The sequence below is a fragment of the Macrobrachium rosenbergii genome, chromosome 5 (assembly GCF_040412425.1).
Source record: "Macrobrachium rosenbergii isolate ZJJX-2024 chromosome 5, ASM4041242v1, whole genome shotgun sequence".
Lineage (NCBI taxonomy): Eukaryota > Metazoa > Arthropoda > Malacostraca > Decapoda > Palaemonidae > Macrobrachium > Macrobrachium rosenbergii.
In genome coordinates this window covers 24,582,553-24,604,960 of record NC_089745.1, presented here as the reverse complement: position 1 = coordinate 24,604,960, position 22,408 = coordinate 24,582,553, and the positions used below count along the sequence as shown (strand labels likewise).

The window sequence follows — 22,408 nt, the reverse complement described above, 5'->3', positions numbered from 1 at the left end:
GATAAAAACGGATGTAGAGTAGTTATGGAAACCGAAGGGGGAAAAGTAGATTTGTATGTAATATTCGAGTATGTCACAAGGTCTCAGCAGGTGTTCATGGATATAAGAGGCAGGAAGAGGGAATAAAAACATGAAGTGGCAGGATTCGGTTACTAAAGGAAAATAAGAGATTATTTGAGTTGCAGTTGCATGGCAGACCAAGCTAACCGAACTCAAAGTAAATTATTCATTATTCAGTCACTTATGAATATTATGAGTGAGCTTTTTCTTAATTCCCATGCTGTATTCCTTAATTCTTGCTCCTTTTGAGATGAGATTATGAGAATAATTAGGGTAGGCTTAAATTATATCAACATCTCTGACGAACAGGTTTTTCTTGTATATATTCTTATTTGTCTAGGTACTACTGACAATTTTTTTTTATCAAGCAAAGCATCATTCATTTGTGTCTTCTTAGTTACCCCGCTACATTGGTGGAAGATGCTTTTACCCATATTTTTGTCTGAGTTAGAACTTTCCACACCAGAAGCTTTAATCCTCATTCGAGTTAAATACGTTAACTTCATCTGAGAAAGTTAAAGGGTAAGAAGTCGAGGAAAATTCTTTCATCCTTGAAATCTGCTTTAACTTCCCGCTTTACTTATTTGCACTGATTGAGGCGGAACAAACGATTATGTGTTTTGGTGGAATTCTCTTGAAAATATTCTACCTAGTTATGTCTGATCTATCGTTAATGTAAAAAAAAAATTATGTTGCCAGATCCTAATGTAAAGAAATAAAGAAGTCTCTTGAAAATTTTTCATTTATTGTTCATGTTTTTTTTAATTTTATTCGGTTATAGAGTATCACAGAAATGATGTGAAAGAACACCAATGTATTTATTAATACCACACTGCTTTAAGTTTAGCCAGTTCTATTTGAGAGTGATTTTGGAAGTAAGACACTCTCGTGTACGTTTAGTGTCTTATTTATTTGCAATGAGTAGGATGTGTTATTACCCTTGAATAATAAATTTCTTGGTTTGGAGATTTGGAGATAACGCAAATAGGCAATCTCTGTTTTCCAAGTCTATCAGTGTATTTTTTCAGCAGCAGAAAGTTTACATTATTTACTATATTCTCTCAGCAACCGGGTATCTATTTTAGATACATAGAGAATGGTACCAGGAAGGCCATAAAATCCAGGCATCATTGTTCTCAATGCTTATTGGTGTTTACACCTTAGGGTGGATATGCATCTGTTTTGAATTATGTATATAAAATTCTACGCAGCAGGTACGGCTTGTAAGAAGAGCGAAACCAATGGGAACGATAAAAAAGTTCGTCTTGACGTGGGAGTAGTATAATACATATACTCTCTCTCTCTCTCTCTCTCTCTCTCTCTCTCTATATATATATATATATATATATATATATATATATATATACACGTATATATATACATATATACACATGAAATGAGTATTTCACTTTGTGACATTTCTGCTATCATTTTAGGATTAGGTTACTGATGTCATCTCCAACTCTAACCTGGTTGCAACCAGCTACACTCCACGGCAATCATGTACACTCGGCAAGAAAAGTGAGGATACCGTTTTTTTAATCTTCGGACATATATTGCTAAATAATGAGGCATCTGGCAACTTTAGAAAGGGGAGGAGCTTCAGTCTTATTGTGTTTGTTTTTTGCTTGACCTCCTATAACTTTCAATCATATTCTACGGTTCTGAAATCATTGATACTTAAATGCAGTAGTAGGCCTAAGCTTTACAATATTCGTTCAAGTTGTAATTTGCAGCGACAGTTCTGAGCAAAATGAACAATTTTCCACATAACCTACGAAGTAACCTTCCACATATGAATTTATGACACCACAATGAACGGAATGCTTGCATAATCGGAAACGCGATCTTCCATAATGAAATCAAGAGTTAAATTTGAGCAATGTCCAACGAAAAACTTGGGGAACAATAAAGGAATGAATGCAATGTTAGAGAGAGAGAGAGAGAGAGAGAGAGAGAGAGAGAGAGAGAGAGAGAGTTGCTGTTGTGTAAGCCTAGGCCTATATGTAGAGCTAGTCATTTCATTATTTTTTTTTCTTTTAGAGATTGAGCGATACTATATTTGTATAGTATGTTTTAGCAATGGAGAGAGAGAGAGAGAGAACAATGGAGAGAGAGAGAGAGAGAGTTGCTGTTGTGTAAGCCTAGGCCTACATGTAGAGCTACTCATTTCAGTATTTTTTTTTCTTTTAGAGATTGAGCGATACTATATTTGTACAGTATGTTTTAGCAATGGAGAGAGAGAGAGAGAGAGAGAGAGAGAGAGAGAGAGAGAGAGAGAGAGAGACTATGGCAACGTTAAGAAAAATCCAGTTACTTGTGTTTTTCCGCCGAAGTTAACGTGGTACTCCGCACATCATAGAGAACGCTCTTGCGGATTTAAATAGATTGGGTCAACCTGCCATAGCTGTCACAACATTTACTGCCATTAATTCCAGCTGACCTTTAACACCGTGAAATACAAATATGAATGTGTAAAAATTAAAGAAATTATCATTACCTTGTATGATGATGCAATAATAAGCCTGTTCATAACGGAAAACGAGTAAATATTGCCGTTCTGATAAACAGTACTAAATCGAGATATCCATACACTATCTTTTAGATCTGTATGAACGAAGTCATCTGAGAAATTCTGATTACTTCGGACATGTATGGTGTATTTAAGTATCTGAACGTTTTTGTTTTGCAGATTTAACATATATGATATAATTTGCATTGTATTTTCATATTCTAAAGTAAATTTAACGAGATTATGTGTTTTCTGTAAGAAAAAAATTAAAATTCGATGAACGAAATCTAAAGAAAACTGTATCCTCACTTTTCTTGCCGAGTGTACATATTTCATTTCTTAGTATAGCAAGCACAGTGGCTTCTTTACGGCCAGTATTCAAAGTCGGTTCCTCCTGTTATTCAGACAGATACACACATTTATATGTATATATATCCATATATTATGTATAATACATGTTATATACATATATATATATATAGATATATATATATATATACATATATATGTGTGTGTGTATTTGTCTGAATAACAGGAGAAATATTGACTTTGGTTTTAAAAACCACTGTGCTGGCTAAAAGAAACATAATCACATAGTTTTAAAACCACTGTGCTTGCTATACTAAGAAATGAAATATATATATATATATATATATATATATATATATATATATATATATATATATATAATATGTATGTATGTATGTATGTATATATATATATATATATATATATATATATATATATATATATATATATATATATATATATATATATATATATATATATATAAAATATTATAAAATTATGAGACACAGGTTCGTCTCCCTACCGGACATCGTCTCCAAAAAAAATCTTGCACTTGGATCTCAAGGTTTTGTACATCGTAACTTAAGCTTCAAAAATCTTGCACTTGGATCTCAAGGTTTTGTAGGGAGAATGTATATGCAAAAAACACACACAAAGAATTGAGACGTTAAGAGGGGTGCATTGTCTCGCTTCTTTACAACTACAAAACCTTGAGATCCACATACGTATCTGGTAAAAGTGGGCAGTAGATTCTAAATATATATATATATGTATATATATATATTTATATATATATGTATATATGTATATGTATATATATGTATATACTATATATATATAGTACTTCCTCGGATTAGGGCACACACACACTCACTCGACACACACACCATAGTGGAAGGTCTGGTACACACACATTTTTATATATATTTTAACACCACGGTTTTAGATATATTTTTATATATATATTTTAAACTAAACTATATATATTTTAACATAACGTCTAATAATCTTTTTCACAGTGAAATATATCTCCACCAATATTTCACTGACAACTTTAACTTTTTAGAATCTAAACAATATCTTACTTTAAAATACCAGATACATATGTAATTGTCCCATTTATTCATGACCTACAGTGCCCTCTTGAATTAAAGCTAATACCCTGTCTCTGTTTAAACATTCTTCCACTAATGACCTCAGGAGTCGTTTTTTTTAATTGCCTAGATAATCTTGCTTGTCACTCACAAAACCTTGAGATCCAGGTTTTAAAATTATAGGCCAAACTCTAACGAAAATTTTAGAAGCACTCTTTATTAAACAACTAGTTATTAAACACCCAGAACACCTCTGCCTGATAAGTCGGAGAATAGTCACTCGAACCTGTGTCCTCCTCCCTATAATTTTTATATATGTATGTATATATAAAGTTTTTTTTTTTTTTTACTTAATTTTACCGAGTTTTTATATAACTATTATTTTTATATATATATATATATATTGAAAAGGAATAATGATGATCCTTCACCTAACGTGCTGATGTCTACCGGTTGAAGAACCCCTCTCAATCCTCACTGTATAATTTTATATATATATATATTTTCGCTCTCCTCTTCCTTCTATATATATATAATATATATCAACTCCTTACCACATATAAAGCTATATATATATATATATATATATATATATATATATATATATATATATATATATATATATATATATATATATACATATACAGTATATAGACATTTAAACGTCGCAACCTCAAGTATAACAATTAAAAATTGAGAAGTAACATGAATACATTGTAACATGTAATACATTGTTAGTTAATATATATGTGTAAATATATATATATATATATATATATATATATATATATATATATATATATATATATATATATATATATATATATATATATTATATACATATATATTATCTAACAATGTATTGCATGTTACTATATCAATTTTTAATTGTTATCTAACAATGAGGTTGCCAATTCCATTGTTTAAATGTCTGGTTATGATACATAATTTTCAGATTTTGATGTTTATGTTTCAGGTTGTGATGTTTATGGCTTTCTGGGTGGCCTTACTGGCACAACATCCATCATGACTCTGGCTGCCATTTCCCTCGACCGATATCTTGTGATCTCCTTCCCCCTGGATCCTTTCAAGAGGCTCTCCTACCGGCAGGTGAGTCATGGCCTCTACCTTTTCTCTGTCTAGTGTGTCGCGTTATTACATTTTGGAACCGTTTCACTTGAGGGCTCTTGTGTAAGTATTAATCTTCTGTAAGGTTCAGGGCTTGCATACTTTAGACCTCGCTGGAATATGAAATAACCTCCATTAAATCATTCGCTTAAAGGGAATACATAATGAGAATATCTTCCAAATGATCAAAAAATGCTCTGAATAGACAAGTAAAAATTTTAAGATTCTCCACTTTTTATGAAGTTAACTGAATTAAATCTAAATTGCAAATTGGTGGAGAGCGAAAGTACTGAGAGAGAGAGAGAGTATATGTAAATCATTTTCACTTATGCACCACATTTATCGACAGGCAAATGAACCAGTCGTCAAAAGAATATAAGAGCACGTCATCGAGATAGAAGCCAGTGATGGAAGACCAACAGGTCGTGAAAAGTGGCTCCTAAATTTCCTTGGAAGCCTAAATTTTTTGACAAGGATAAATCATTTTTCGTGTGCCTTCAAGAAGCATGGTTGCATGGGAACCGATTTTTTCGCGCTGTTTCATTGCCGCCACTGGAACATAAAATGTATCTGCTTTTCCCCTGAAGGAATACTACTGTTTCATCTAATACCTAGAGTTGCTATTGACTGAACAGCCTTCTTGCTCTTGCTACCGAAATCCTTTCTTAGCTTCCGGTGATAATATATATATATATATATATATATATATATATATATATATATATATATATATATATATATATATATATATATATATATATATATATATATATATATATATATATATATATATATATATATATATATATATATATATATATATATAACATTAAGTACAGATGTCCTTTTATATCCAGTTCGCTCTACCTCGGAAATGATATATTTTCATATATGTTACCCGAAGGGGAATTTTTTTTTAGTTGATAATGAGTTCGTCGTCTCGACGAACTTATTATCAACTGAAAAAATTCCCCTTAGGGTAACATATATGAAAATATTTTATTTCCGAGGTAGAGCGAATTGAATATTAAAGCACATTTGTAGCTTAATGCTTGTATATGAATCACGGTGATGTGATAAAATTCATTCATATCATATATATATATATATATATATATATATATATATATATATATATATATATATATATATGTACACACACAGGTATATATATTATGCAAACCCACCATATATGAAATGAACAGTGAAAAATCGACAAAGCTTGCGATATTTTTCATGAAACGAGTTTTTTCGGGTGAAAAAAAAATGCATGTTCCCTTATTGAAAGGAACTGCAAATAGCAAGGGTTTCTCTTTTCCTTGATAAAATCTCTCTCTCTCTCTCTCTTTCTCCACGCCCTAGCACCGTTAGTCATTCATTTGAATACAAAAAATACATCACATGTATCGTTGGAAGTTATATTTTATTCTTCCCCCATTATTCACATTGAATTTAAACAGCAATCGAAAGAAAATGCACAAAAAAACAAGGATGTATAAATAAATAGTTACTTTTGCTTGAAAAATCCATCTTTCTAATATTACTCACGTTTGTGTGACGAAGAGCAAGAATTCACAGTTCTTGTTTCTTCCTCGAATTCACTCTTCTCAGGATAGACAACATTACTTCAATTCTATTCAGCTCTTGATTACCTTTCTACCGGTGACACGTGAAAAAAGTGTTTTCTATGGGTTCCACCGGAGCCTATTCAGATCAAATATATTGAAAAAGGCTTTGCGTTCCTCTTCCGTCGTAAGGTTTCAGAAAGTCGTTCGTCTTCGAAGCCACATTCCATACTAATGTTCATTTTTCTTGTGTTTTTCCATTCAGGGCTATTATTGGCAATCTCAAGTTCCTCTGTGTCCAGGATTTCTTTTCTGGAGTTCAACGTAGCAGTTGAAAATTGAATTCGTTACCAGTTTAATTTAATTTCTTTTTTAGCTGTTGCCCTAGGTTTCACTTTTCCTTCTACCCCATTTGTAACATGTTTTTCCATTCATTATATAGTATGTACTCATTCATTTAGCAGTTGACATTTACCTACACACGTGTATGATAGTAGCTACACACGTTCACCTGTATGATAGCAGCTGCTTTTTCTGCCATGTGAGGATCAGAACAAATGACCATAGTTTCATTAGTCCAAAAGACAAACATTACTTGCATTAATATTTATTCTGTTAAAATAACCACCTAATCTCTTGTCTTACTCAAGTCGACTAAATTAATAAGATTTTTTCTTTAGTAACATATTAGATACTAATTAACACATTGCACACGCACAAGCACATATATTGAGGAGATGCAAATGGAGCAATGCTGTCTTTGATGATTTGTTGAAACGGGAGGATAAAAAAGAGGCAGATCTCAACGATGGAGGGATACTTATGGGAGAGACTACTGAGGCTGTAAGAAGGGCGATTAAGAGTTTGAAGCATGGATACAAGGAGTCAATGAATTGCAAGTGCAGTGCTTTGGTACTATGGTGAAAATGTGATTGAAAGTCTGACCTGGTTGTGTGTGTGTGTTACATCTAGATGAGGGGAAATATCCCTCAGGTGTCGTGAGAAAAATAAGTGTTCCTTTGTGCGAATATATGGGGAAAGGTGATAGGGCGACCGTGTGAATTATGGTAACAAAACATTACTTCACTCTTTGAGGAAAGTGTTTGGTAGGATTTTGACTGAGAAGAAGACAGATGACTGAAATATCGACAGTAGTGTGGATTTACACAAGAACAACTTGTGTATATTAGATGTTTATTATGAGAAAACGATTAATTTGAGAGTAAATTGGAAAAACCTACAGTTTTCATGAATGTATAAAAATGAAACGTTTTATAAGGTAAAGTACTTTCTTTAATTTAGCCTAATCTACCTTTTGCATTCTTCACAGGTTCTCGTCATTATAATGTTGACTTGGATGTACTCTTTCGTGTTCTCGGTCATACCCCTTGTGGGTATCGTGGGTATTCATTATTCTCCCGAAGGATTTCTCACTTCTTGCAGGTAAGTTTGCACTTATAGATCTTGAAAAAGAACAAGTTCATTATGTTGTACTTGGTATTGCATTACAAAAACAAATTATTTCTTTGATAATAGTTAATTTCAATTTGCATGATTTTCGTGAGTTCGAGTTAGTATTTCGACGTATGCTCGTAATATAAGATGTTAATACTGGTTTTAATATCAGTTTTAAGATTGTATGAAAGATTTCTGTAAATTTCCATACTAAGGATCAACACTAGTTTGCTTTTAATATAAATAAATAAGGTAACAGTGTGAAGTGTTTGTAATATGGACATTTAAGAGCATGTTCATTAGTGAGAGGAAGAATTAATATTGTACATATAATGCACACTACTTGCAAGAGGTAACATTTGCTATCGTAGATTGTACATGAAGCATTCGTTGTAATGAATTTATTATTATTCAGGTAAAAATCAGTAATTGCGAATGCATATTATTTTCACTTGTATAAGACATATAGATCATATAAGAATTTTATACACTTATACCAACGAATATTCTTTGGAGATAACATAAAAACAAAAGTGTTCTACGTAATCAGCGCGTCAAGTTTGGGCTTCACTCACTGTTTATACAACTTTTCGTCATCTTCGAAGTGTATTCTTTGACAGAAGCGCATGAAATTCTAACAGTTGAAAACGACATGGCTTGGAAATTGAACTTTGGGTAAATTAAATGCAAAATATTCGATACGCTTCACCGAAAAATGCTGGACAGGTATTTAGATTTCATTTTCTCTTGGTATGACTGCCTTGATTGCTGTATTTTACTTATTTGGAACTAAAATTTATGCATTTCATTCGTTTAAAGCAATTGTCAAACTTTCCCGACCCTCCCCTGATCCAAATCCATTTAGGAAGCTGCAGAGAGGTGATCAATGCTTGTCGTTTTCTCGTCCACACCCCGCAAGGTAATTAAGGGTCATTATAGATTTTAAAAATTTACCCCTGCTTTCAGTGGATATTTCACCCCGTTTTTAAAAGTTAATCAGAAAAATAAATTTTAATTAAAACTCACAATACTTTGAAAAGAAATGACTGAATTCCTGTTGAAGAATATGATACAAATTTTTACACATAATTTAGGTGCAGGTAAGGAAAATGAATTACTGCAAACTGTATTCGCCTGTGCTGATCTTAAAAAAAAAACTTGTAATATTCCGACCAGGCTTAAAGGCTCAAAGTCAGTGATAAGCCGATGTTACTATTGGTTAATTGGACGTGGAATGTTGTCAGTGTCCAAGTTATATAACTGGAGTAAATTGAAACTCAATAGTGGAATTCAGAATTTGAGAATCTTTTGGAGTTAGTGCTGAGGCTTGAAATTGTTTTTAACTATGGTTGTGATGAAAATCATCGGTGACAAGTGGTATATGTAGTAGTTTAAAAAAAAATAGCAAAATTTACTCATTAGAATTTACAGTATATTATGCTCTGAGCCATTCTGTTTTCCCATTAGCAGCTGGATGAAATAGATTGGAAAATGTATGATGAATACCATTCAGAAGCTATAAATTCTGTAAGTATTTTTGGGCTACATTGTGAACTGTTGTCTGAAAAGTAGACCATGAGTTGCAAAATGCTGTATAGGTGCGCTTATTTTAGACCGTGATGTAGCCGATTTCATTGATATTATCTGTGGTTATTTACTTAATGCCTTAGCTGAAATAAAATATGAATGGCCCACAGTGTTCTTGAAGATTCAGAATTACAAAAAGAATACAGTGTACTCAACCGTCAACGTCTGTACTATGAAGGACACGATACAAATGCGTTACCATAAAAAATGTTTAAGTTACAATAGCAAGGAAGCGAGTGACAAATAAAACTCAACACTAGCTATTTAGTGAAGTTCATAATACCGTATACACAACATTTCCATAGTTTAAAAAGAAATTCATGAACAGTTTTCATCACCTTTAAAATTTACTGTCCTGCATTTAGTGAACATTTGATATTTATGAATTTCTTCCAAGTATTTTAGTTACGGATAAACAATCCTAAAAAAAAAAATAATTCTTCTGAAACTGAAATTGAAATCTAATTACTGACACCTAGATAGTGAGCATTACTGTGCATGTGTGCATCTACTCGTTAACGGAAGAGCGCACTGACGACGTTCTCTAACTCATTTGCTTACTGTCATCCCATAAATGGAGACAGTAAGAAAACTGATGAATTACCCGTGCTTTATAAACACAGCACAATAATTTTATCTGGCTTAATAAAAAAAAATCTTGTCTTATAGAAATACATGTAAATGGTTTGTGTGTGTGTGTGGTTAAGATTACGCATTTCTTGCATAATTCGTGCCTAAATTCCTTGTCCACCTTAGGAAATTAGATATGGTTGATGATCGGAGGGTGGATGATCAACATACCAATTTGCAGCCCTCTAGCCGTAGTAATTTTTAAGACTGAGGGCTGACAGAAAAGAGTGCGGACGGACAGACAACTAAAAAGTAGCTGACAAGTGTGTTTTCAGATGTAATTGATGTTACAATAGAATATAGTATATGAATTTTTATGCACACACGAATACACACACACACACATATATGTGTGTGTGTGCCAATGTACATTCTGCTTACATTTGTGTTAATTGATTTGCATATATTACTCCCTTGGACATTTAGTCAGCCAAACGGTAAAAAAAAACAGAATCAACTAGCATCAGTAAATAATCTAGAATTTTGGGAATGTCTGAATAGCATTACTTTTTTTAGTAGCACTAATTTCTTAACCGTATCTATTTTGTTGCTTAAATTTCTCTATTTTTTTTTTTCAGTTTCGATTATCTTACAACTTCGACTCGGACTCGTGTCTACATATTTTCGTTCTTCGTGGCTGCGTGGGTATTGCCGCTCTATATCATCTCCTTCAGCTATATTTCCATCGTGAACACTGTGTCCAAGCAGGAGCGCCATTGTTATAGCTGCAGAAAAACTCTGGTCAAGTCCTTCAAACGTCAAAGCATGCGAGGAAGGAAGAAGGTCGAGGTAAGGGACTGTTAAGTCTAGCGTTGTTTCATTTCATCGAAGTCTGAGTTACTTGGATAACGCGTTTCCTCACTGTTTATTGTGTTTGTTAGAAGTTATCATTGCCTTTAGATTCGACACTTGGAAACGCAGTTGTTGGTAGTTTGAAATACCCGTGAGTGTGTTTATTATAAATGCGCGTGCGCGCCCCTTAGACATTTACACACACATATGCCAGTAGTGTACGGCCTGGTATGTAATTGAAACTCTTTTAAGACAATCAGTGAGAAAACAAAAGTTTATTTCATTTTATGAGTGGCCTGGAGTTTCACAAGGTATTTGCAGAGCCAAGCTGCTCTGGATTGAACTGAATCTCCATTTTGTTTTATTTAATGAAAATTAATATGTCATTTAAACACAATTCCTTATTAAGTATGTGGCAAATAAGTGAAAATGTCTGTGGGCAACTTTGAATTAGTTATTATTTTTTGATGATGCACAAGCTCAGCTGAAGTTTGATCTGTCTCTGAAAAATAAACACATTAGTACTGTACATGTATTGTAATAATGAAACTAGATGAAAGGAAGTTTTTATGACTATGACGAGCTTCGAGCGGCATGGAATGATTAGAAAACGTTGCTGAACAATGATAAATGTACGATGTATGTTTGACTGGATAATTTTATCGACTGATTCTTACCGCTGTTACACGCAACTTAAATATATGATGTGCCCATAAAATATAAGCAGAGAACTGCCGATAATTAACATTATTACAAATTTGCATTTATGTATGTATGTTTATGGGGTTCTAGGGCAACACTAATGGTGGGTGAAAGTAAACACCAATATAAAGTAGGTTCTTTACAGTGTAATCTTGCGGAATGATACAAAACAAAGGACATTAAATGTAACCGTTGGGACACTCTCTGGCTAACGGGGCGAATGATTGTCCCAGATGCAACAGTATTGCCAAAATGGTAAAATATCATTATTATCATGACATTTATACGTTAAAGGAGGCATCTGTTGCACATAAACATATGAGTATTATTATTACTAAGAGAGTTATGTTAACGACTTATGAACATAATGAAATATTCAGTATAAGGGTACAAGAGAAAAAATGCAATGAATTAGGACATAAGCAGTGTCTTTCTCACTTAAAAAATGTACTTTCTATCATCACAATTAAAATTTTATAATTGTTATCGGATATATAATTGTCCTTCTAACACAAATACATGAAGGCAGTGACACAAACACAGACAAGTTAGTCCACTCTCCTCTGCCTTGTCTCACTTAAAGCTGACGGTCGTTTCATGTGTGGAAGGAGTACCTTGAAAAATCCTTCTATTTCGTACGCGTTTAGGACTGAAGGTAGGAGCAACACCCTTGATGGAGTATTGAATGTTTGCTGTATTTGTCAGCACTACTTCAGTTTATGTTTTGATTATTCTGTTCAGGCAGTTTGTTTGAAAATTTTTCGTAATGTTTTGGTGGTCTGTAATTGGTTGTGTCAAGTCATTTGTGCCATTATACTGATAAATTCAGGTGACTTCAGGCTATTGCTATATCTTGTTCTCATGATGAAATTATATTTCGAGATTTTATGCAATGCTTCAAAATTTTATAGTACTTTGGCAATCTCTTTTACCAGACAGTAAACTTCCTTCGTTATTAAAGCACCGTTTTTCAATGACACTTCAGTGGAAAAGATATAATGTGAATCGAGATTGGAGCATCTCATAAAAAATTATCATCATAAGTACAGTATTATTTTTTATTTAGACTATTATCCATATATATTAGATAAAAGGAAATGCGAAAACAGCTTATTACGAGGAATAGAAAATTATTAATGAATAATTAGCAACTGATGGTTAACAAAAAGCCAAGAAAAGGTAACGTTTTTAAGATGAACTTGATAAAGTAAGAAACAAATTAATGTAAAATGTAAATTCAGTTCTTATTATGATAGGACCGTGTTGATTAAATATCAGTGGTAAATTGTATGGTTTTAGTAAAAGTAAGAAGCTAAAGTTTCATTGTAATCCTCACTCAAATTAGAATAATGTCTCTTCACATTGTTACAGGAGTAAGAAAAAGGCAGGCCGAATTTTTATAAGACTTCTCTTGCAATATTTGCACTTTAGGCGTAGTATTTCTATAGTTGTCAGAAAATGAGAAAACATGGAGCACAAAACTAAGTGTGCAGGTTAATTTTGGCTATTGATCTTTCAGTTATATAATAATTAATCATCTCTCAGAAATGGAATAGAAATAACAAACTGATATTTTACGTGTAGCTTATTGCATATATTACGATGGGCGAGACGATTTTCATCTTTGTGTGCTATTAGTCATAAGAAATAATTTAGCCTTGTCCTGGCTGCTGGGCAGTGGACTCCAAACATATTCTTTCCATGTCAATGAATCAGTAATTCTAGATGTATTTTAAATGTCTTATTGTTAGATATTATAATGTAAATATGCACAGCTGAATTGGTCACCAAAGCAGCAAAATTATATAGTTCAATATAAATTGGTGACGCTAGATCTAACCGTGTAACTTGTCCAGCATTGTCTTCAGAAGGTTTCTTTTCAAAGAAATGAAAATGTAACCGATGCCACGATGTTATACGATATTTAGATTTTTTTAACTGCCACTGTAATAACAAAGTTTTTTTTCGGTTGGCTGTCGTCGAAGTAATTATAAAATCCATGACACTCATTCTGGTGTCATTTTAAAATGGAATATTTACAATTTGATGCAATGTTACAAAAAGGCAAAAGTAAAAATAATTTGCAATGATGAATTGAAGTTAACCGTCCTTAAGAATGTATGTACATAACCGCAAGGAAAGTGATTGACATGGATTAATTGATTTTGCACCTATATGAACTAATGTAAATTATATATCCGATGTTATGTTTTTTTTTTTTATTTAGGGGAATTATTGTGTAGTAAAACAAGTAAAATAATGTATCACAGTCTGTAGATGACAATTCTCTAATACTCTAATCCAACAGCTCCGTAATGAAGCTGCATGAGCATTTATTTCTTGTCTGTTTTGTACGTTCAATACAGCAGTATCGCAGTTTACAACGATTTTAAAGCCTTGAGTGATTTCACCGTTTTAGTATTTGATCGAAGACGTGTGCCCTCTATTCCTTTCTGGCAAATGTGCATACCAGGACTTTCGTTCGTTATATTACTTGCTATCGACCCCCTTGAGGTTCGAAATGAGGCTCACCAGCCGCGTCTAGCCAGTGACTCACGTAGGTGATGTTCTCTTGACGGTTGTGAGGGATATCGAGAGGAGAATTCTTCTTTCCAAGTTTTTCAGTGCATAAGTTGCCTCCATGATGAGTGCTAATGATATGGATGCCGTATTACAATTGTCTATGAACGCATCGTACCCTTTGCTTAAGTGTCATTCCAGCCATGTAAGTACGATATGAGGAGCATCTTACTTAACTCTGATAAACTACGATCGCTATCACATGACAAGGTTAATTTTCACACGAAAAAGATAGTTTGATAACATACTTGTTAGAGTTTTGCGTAGACTTTTGCTTAGATAATTTCACCTTGAATTTAAGCATCCCTTGATCCAAAGAGAGATTTCGTTTTAGCATGTATAAATTTCTACACAGTTTATGTGTATTCTTAATTTCTTATACTGGGCACACCAAAATTATTTTTTCTGCTGTGTACTGACCCTGAAATATTTCAGAGAAAATACTAATAAAAAAAGGGACATCATAGCCGCCGTGCAGCCGATACAGAAAAAATACGGCGGAAGTGGGATGGTGTAAACAAGTATAGATGTATTACCTTAGACTCTGATCTGTCAACAAGAAAATAAACAAACACGCACCAAAGTATGACAGTATTATTTAAAAAGATGAATGCATAAGCCATTTAGAAGGCTGCATGGGCCTGATTTTTAGAAGGAGATTTAGCAATTTGAACGTTGTGACCTGTACAATATAAGCCTGGAATAACCCAGTGGAAGTGAGGGGATGAATTATATTCTAATCATATACATTTGAAGAACAGCATGGAAGAAGAGAAAGAGGGTGTTCAGGAACTCCGATTCTATATTATATTTGATGATCGAGGTTTTTGACAAAAAGCAGAAAACAGGTGGCAGTACACAATCCCAAGGAGCAGCTTCAAATTGATGACAGAAAAACTAGATGTTACGTGGTCCACAATAATAGATAATAAAACGGTCACGCAGACTCTGGAATCCGATTTACTGCAGTAGTAAAGCCATCGACAGTCCGGTTATCGGTTAACAGACGCCCATTCCATTCTGTCGTAAGATTCAAGGTTTACGAAAAAGTGATGGTTGACTGAAGTTGTCAGTACTTCAGTGACAGTGGAAGTTACGGCAAAGTAAACAGCGCCCCCCCCCACCCCCACACAACCGATAAAACCTAAAAGACGAGCCACCTCATCCCCAGAAACCTTAAGGAATCTTGGAGGAACGCAGTGAATGCCAGATTCTAAGTAGCAGTCATAATTTTGATGATTAATATAACTTGGTACCAGGTTACACATGGCAGCTCTAAGGACACCTACAGGGTGTCCATCGTAAAAAACATACATATTTGATGAGTTCACCAGCGAAGTTTGAATTTGAATATGTATTTTCTGTTTCTTTGTAGACTGTTTGCCCATCAAAAGATATCTCATATGCTACTGAATGATTTTCCGTGGTGTTGTAGAGGTCAGGAGTTTTAGCCAAACAACAAGTCATCGATTTTTATCATTTATCTGGACGAGGATATGGATTCATAATGTTTCATATGAATTGTTACAAGTTTTTGGAATTCACATAAAATGCGGCTTTATTTTATTACAACACATATCAATATTCGCCGAAGTTTTTCACTACCTTTAGCAATGAAATTTGATGAAGATGAAAAAAGTCCGTTTAAAGAAAGCTCAGTGCCATCAATAACTTTCACCATGCGCTGTAGTAGTTCTCGTATTCCTTAATTATACACTTGCCTTCGTCTTAATTACTGTTATTCCGTGGCTTTATCTGCTTTAATTAACTCTCTCATCATATTTAGATGATTGTAAAACTATTCATACAAAATGAAAATTGTTTTTTACGACTGATTAGTACTCGGAGATGAAGATACTCTGAGAGAGGCCGATTTGAAGGGTAAGCATTTGACTCAGTTTAAGTTGTAAAGGGTTTGATATCATATGGATGAAGAAAACTCGACTCTTGAATAATTTGTGAACTTAACGCTCCTTAACCAACTAAAAAAATATTTGGTACGTAATCTAGTATAGCTTCATTCGTTATTATTTAAACCTGAAAGTTCCTCTGAAATAATGTAGTATTTGAATGCTTCAGAGTCTTAGTAGGATTTTTATAATTATTTTTTATCGATTTTCTTTTAATTGCACAGAAGTTGATGCTTCCATACTTAATAGGGATCGATTTTATTTCCACTTGTTCTTTTACTTTTCTGTAATTGATAATAACTCATATTTTGCGAAGATGTAGATAAAACGAACATCTCAGTGACTCCTTGGCGAATCAGAAAATAGCAAGTTTTACCCGATTGAGAGGAATATTGTGTATCCTCATACCCGTCTCGTTTCTTTAACAAATGAACGTTCCCATATACTTCTTGTTTTTTGTGCAGTACATCCGGCGATAATATTCCTGTTCTGCCTCATATCTCGTGCATGAAACTCATTCTGATGCAACTCACCGCCCTTGAGATTGGGTTTGTGTCAGATTTCCATTTACATCACTTTCATCCTAGAAGCTCTAAACAATTTTTTTTTTTTTGTATTTTCTGTGGTGCAGCCCTTAGGAAGTAAATGTTGACGTGGAATTGTGAATAAAGCGATATACAAGTATATAGAAGTATCCATATGTTTCCTTTCGAACCATGGTAGTTTTAACGAGTTCTTCAAGTAGAAGACATGAAAGACCCAACCAGCAAAACCCAGAAAACTGGAAAAATAGAACTGCTGAAAATTCCCGTTACACAGGACGTCTCATCAGTTCCTCCACATCGTTGACAGTTCTCTGGTAGATAGGCGATCATAAAAGATCTATTACGTGGTGGAATAGTGAACAAATAATTAATTTCTGAGAACTGTTGAAAACACGGGAGAGAGCAGAGAGGGATAGTTGAAGGTAACACATTTATATTATATATATATAATATATATATATATATATATATATATATATATATATATATATATATATATATATATATATATATATATATATATATATATATATATTGTAACGTCCGTGTACTTTTTATTTTAAAATTTATGACTTTCATAAGGAATACAATCAGCTGTAGCCGTGGCCTCGTAAGGGACACGTGAGCGTGATAAACGGAGGGAGAGGTACGCCCGCTGATTGGAAAGTGTCGCCGGATTAAAAACAGCTGCCACATGAGGTCACAAATATAAGGCGAGGAGAAGCCCTGCATATACACTGTACATGATGATCTGACCAATGAAACAGCAGAATCTGCCATAGGCCTACCCACCTGGAATTTTTAATCCAACCATGATAGTCCTTTTTCCTTAGGTCCCCCCTCCAGACTTCGTTGAAACTTGCGTAGCAGAAGTCATTTCTTCGGAGGGAACGACAAGAAGATTACGCATGAAGGGTGAACAGTAGCGACTCGAGTGTGAGAGACTGAATCGTTCAAAGGGTGACCCACACTGACTCTACGCACTGCCCTCCATATTGCATACTTTCAAAGACTTCGGGAAACCTCCTTCCACCGAACCGATTTTCCCTGTGCCAACACAAGTCATGAGAAGCCTGCTTATTAATGCAGTGCCATAAGGAAACACCTGATACTCACGAGCTGTCAAGGCGAAGTACCTGAACTGACATAATCAGGGATAAGGCGAATGAAAGAAGGTAAAAGAGAAAGAGATTCGTTGGTTCAGAAAGGAGGCAGTAAGATAAAGCATTAGAGTAATTTCAATTTTAACTATAAAAAAAGTAAATTCTGTTCTGGGGAAGTGGTATTGGAATTCTTATTGTTTAAGTAGTTCTCTGCTATTAGAAGTGTTGATTTTAGTGAAACGATCATTCGTTTTGCTTCACGCTAGTGCAATAATGCTCATTGCTGTTTCATATATTTTTCTGAGAGATTGATTGAAGTCTTGGTAAACACTTGTAAAAGAGGTATTTGTTTGTAGGGCATTGGTTCTAAAAGTTACGTGCTCTCCACATTTTATTAAAACCATGGCAGTTTGTCTTTTGACTTAACTGTATCGTGTCTGAGCTCTAGATATTGCTTATCGTTGGGAGTATTTTTTTCAACCAGTGTAATGCTGAAAGTAACTAATTGTTGGAGTAAAACGTATTTATGTGTTCTATCATATTGTAAATGGCCGAAGACGAAAATTATGTTCATATTTGTGAATTAGAATAAGTCATATATTTTTATGTGTTGCTTAGGATAAGGGATGTTTTTGAGGTGACTGATTGCAAGTTTGAGCTAACATTTTAGAGTTTTGGACATACATTAAAAACATGAGTAGGAATTAAGAGTTCTGTTTAAGAAATAAATTCACATGCAGAATTTACACTTCACTTGCATAAAGCAGAAGTGATTGAACAATCCTTCAGTACATTCCACCCTGAGTACCATAACTTCCATAGACACTACAAGTCTCTTCATATCCATTTGCAGAAGGCCTGCTACGTTCCTTTATATCTCGTGCTCGGTGACTTGATTGTTCTTTCATCTTACCATCACGAACTGCTTCCATTCTTTGACCATCCATGAAAACATTAATCCCTGCATCATACTGGTTGATTCCTAATTCAGTGATTCAGTCTTTTTTCATGAAAGAGGATGCCATAAAGGCAAGCCAATCTTTGGTTTTGAGAAAGAGAAAGAGGGATAGTGACAAGATGGTCAATCAGTCGATTTTTATGAGAGGGGTCACTATGTTATGAGATGTGTTTCTGAGAGAGGTTGGATAATTTTAGTTATTTATCTTTTGCTTCAAAGAGAGAAAGAGAAAAAAATTGCTTCTTGAAGGAAGTTCACCTTTGTTTTTATACAGGTTTCAAGATGTTTGGAAGATAATGCATTTCTTGAAGGTGAGATTTTATTATACCCAATGAAAAACTTATAAGCTTATTTAATTTGTTCTTAGTTGTTGAATTTAGACATTAAAACTGAAATAGTAACATTATACGTATACACTTTATACAGAGTGTATATATATATATATATATATATATATATATATATATATATATATATATATATATATATATATATAAAGTGAATGTTTGTATATCTGTTTGTCCACTGTAGAAATCCGAACCGCCGCTTGACAGACCCAGACAAAATTTTGCACACGGCTTCGATGTCATCCCAGAAAGGTTTTTAACTCAAAATCAAACCCCTACCCCGTGACAGACATACAAACACAGACAAAACAAGTGAAATTTTCTTTTTTACGTCACCTTTTCCTTCAGTGTTACTGGGCTAATTCTCATTTTTATCCTGACTCTCCACCTTTTATTCATGCGTTGTCAGACGTATGGTTAACCTACATCAATGAATCCAAATCCCATATAAAATAAATTTGTTATCAGAATCTACGTGAATTTTGATCTTATTTTATGGTAATTATCAATACAAGTGTTAAAAAATTTATGGTAATTATAAATATAAGTGTTAAACATATACCTCACTGCTTGGTTGTATTGCTAAATTAAATATTTTTGGCCTCGTTACAAAACATATTTCACAGCTATAAATCAATGAACCAAAACCAGCAGGTCCAAAGATTTCCTCCCTAAACAGTTGTCTTCCTCATTCTCACATGCTTAGTAGCTGCTACCTCAACACGATGTGCAAGATGTATGATGACAGTATATCCTTTTTCTTTATAAGTTCAAATGCGAATTTTCTCATTAATTCTATCACTTTTTCTTCATTTTTACCTCCGGAATTCATTATAGTGACTACTTCGTAGCGTCACGATGGCATTATAATCGTTATAATTTTGGTTTAAATGGGGTTTATGGGGGTGTTTTGGCAACAACACTTCAATTCACTGTTGTTGCACGAGAGAGAGACCTTCTCCCTTCCCACACACACACTCACTCACTCACACACACACACACACACCTGAGTGTGAATTGTAGAAATACAGTATTTTTTTTATTTATTGTCTTTGTTCAGTGGAGATGCCTTTTATTCTCTTCTGATAGAGGAACGTAACTTCCCCCTCCCCATTCCCTCCCCCCTCTATCTTCCCCCTCCCCTCCCCTCCCCCCCCCCTTCCCCTCCTGATTCCCCTTCCCTCTTCCCTTCTTCCCCTCCCCTTGTCCTCCCCTCCCCCCCTTTCCCTTCCTATAGGTAGCAGTGTTTGTCCTTTGGCCTAAATTCTATATATTCAGTTTATATATATATAGTTTATATATATATATATATATATATATATATATATATATATATATATATATATATATATATATATATATATATAAAATATCGCATGGGGGATAGATCACACAAACATCTCAGGATGAAGAGGTAAAGGCATGTGTCTCACATGTAACAGGTTTATTTTTCTGATGTTTCACATTACATGATGCATTTTCAAGGCTGGAAAATTACACACAGACTATAAATACACTGAGATTAAAATTTTTTACCTAAATACCATAGATTAAAGAAAACTGAAAACCTGTAAGAAATACCCACCAAGGCAAGAGCTAAAAAGTGACTGAAAGAGGAATGATGACATTAAACATATGGATGATACCTATAGCAAACATTGAATGTCAACAAACAGGTAATTAGGCTACAGGCAGTTGGGTAAACGAAGACTGGGTATTTAGGGATAGATCCAGTGATTTTCAAATCATTTATGTCTACAACACGTCCTGAAGCTGACACCTTTGATGAGAACAAAAGCGAACCTTGAGAAGCCTCCTAGAGCATCCGATGTAGGTTCCCAGACTACTTATGGGACAGGTGTATTTTTTATAAATAATGTTGGATGTCAGGGAAAGCTCAGTCTGTCCTTCACTTGGAAAAAAGAACGTATAGTCAAAGGATTCTGCGAGATAAACTTCAGATTCAAGACTGGCAATTCATTATTGATTAAAGTCATACTTTTAAAGGGGACTTAGCATAAATACATTTTTTTTCTTTATGACATTTGTTAAAAAAATATTATTAAGCTTTTCTGATATGACCACTAATATCCACTGATCCACTGTACACTCACACTGCCCGTTCACGTGTGTTTTACACGCACATCGTTCAGATAACCTGAGGCAATCGATAGCCCGTAAGTCATGCCCAAAAATATTCACTGCCGAAATGTGTTCATAAAGACAGACTTTTAACTCACGAAGGCAGTTTCAGTATCCTGTCGAGGGAAAGGATTATCCTGATAATAAAAATCCGTTTTCACTATGAAATTTTTAAAGAAGTGGTTATTTTAGTATAGTATGTACACTGATCCTTATACGTTTTGCTACGAGTAAACCAAGCCAACACAGAGTAGTCATTCAACTGGAGCTGAGGCTAATGTTGAAGTCACGGAGATGAGGAGGAATATGAACCTACATTTCCGTAAATCCTTGTTTATTGGGCATTAAACCACTGAAGAATGTAGTAAAGGAAATTGAAGGTAAGCAGAGATTGATCGTGCAATAGAAATTTTGACGTTTTTGAGTTTTTGGAGTTTTGTAGTTTTTTGGTTAAAGTAGCCTTTTGCCAGGACAAGATGTTTTTTATTTCATCAACCGTAGATGATTGTTCCATCAGTCTGATAGTATATACTATTTAATATTTATTTTTGATCAGTAAATAAGTCATATAAATTCATTTTGATGATATGGCTCTGAACGTCAGCGAAACATCCCTAGTCTTAAAGAATTTTTTAATGTGTTTTATATGTTTGGATACATTAGTATTAATATCCGTTTTCACAGATTATAATTTCCCCCATTTTCAAGAGTCGGGCTCATTGTTTACATTGGTGTTAAGGAATATTTTCTTGTTTGTATTCTTATTTTCATCTGACCTGGGTTAGATGCTTTTGGCTGCCTGTTTTTTTGTTCTTTCCGTAAAACAAACGTTGTCATGAACTGAAGTCAGAAGTCCCAGCAGCCTTTACCATATGCAGGCCTGTCAAGATGAAGAATCCTAATGGGAATTAGGTCAGAAATAATGATGTCTGCTGTTGAGGCTGAGGAACAATAATTCTTGGTTCTTGTTATAGATTTCACGTACTGTA

The 22,408-nt window shown here is 33.9% G+C and overlaps 1 protein-coding gene across 2 annotated transcripts in view; it reads left to right on the top strand.

Annotated features, from left to right (window-relative positions):
• LOC136838603 (opsin, ultraviolet-sensitive-like) overlaps positions 1-22,408 on the top strand; it is a 223,600-nt gene that overhangs the window by 135,180 nt on the left and 66,012 nt on the right. For both annotated transcript variants that reach the window (XM_067103842.1, XM_067103841.1), the window contains exons 4-6: positions 4,952-5,085; positions 7,999-8,111; positions 10,919-11,129. In XM_067103842.1, coding sequence (XP_066959943.1) covers positions 4,952-5,085; positions 7,999-8,111; positions 10,919-11,129 — 458 coding nt within the window. The remainder of the gene's footprint in view (positions 1-4,951; positions 5,086-7,998; positions 8,112-10,918; positions 11,130-22,408) is intronic.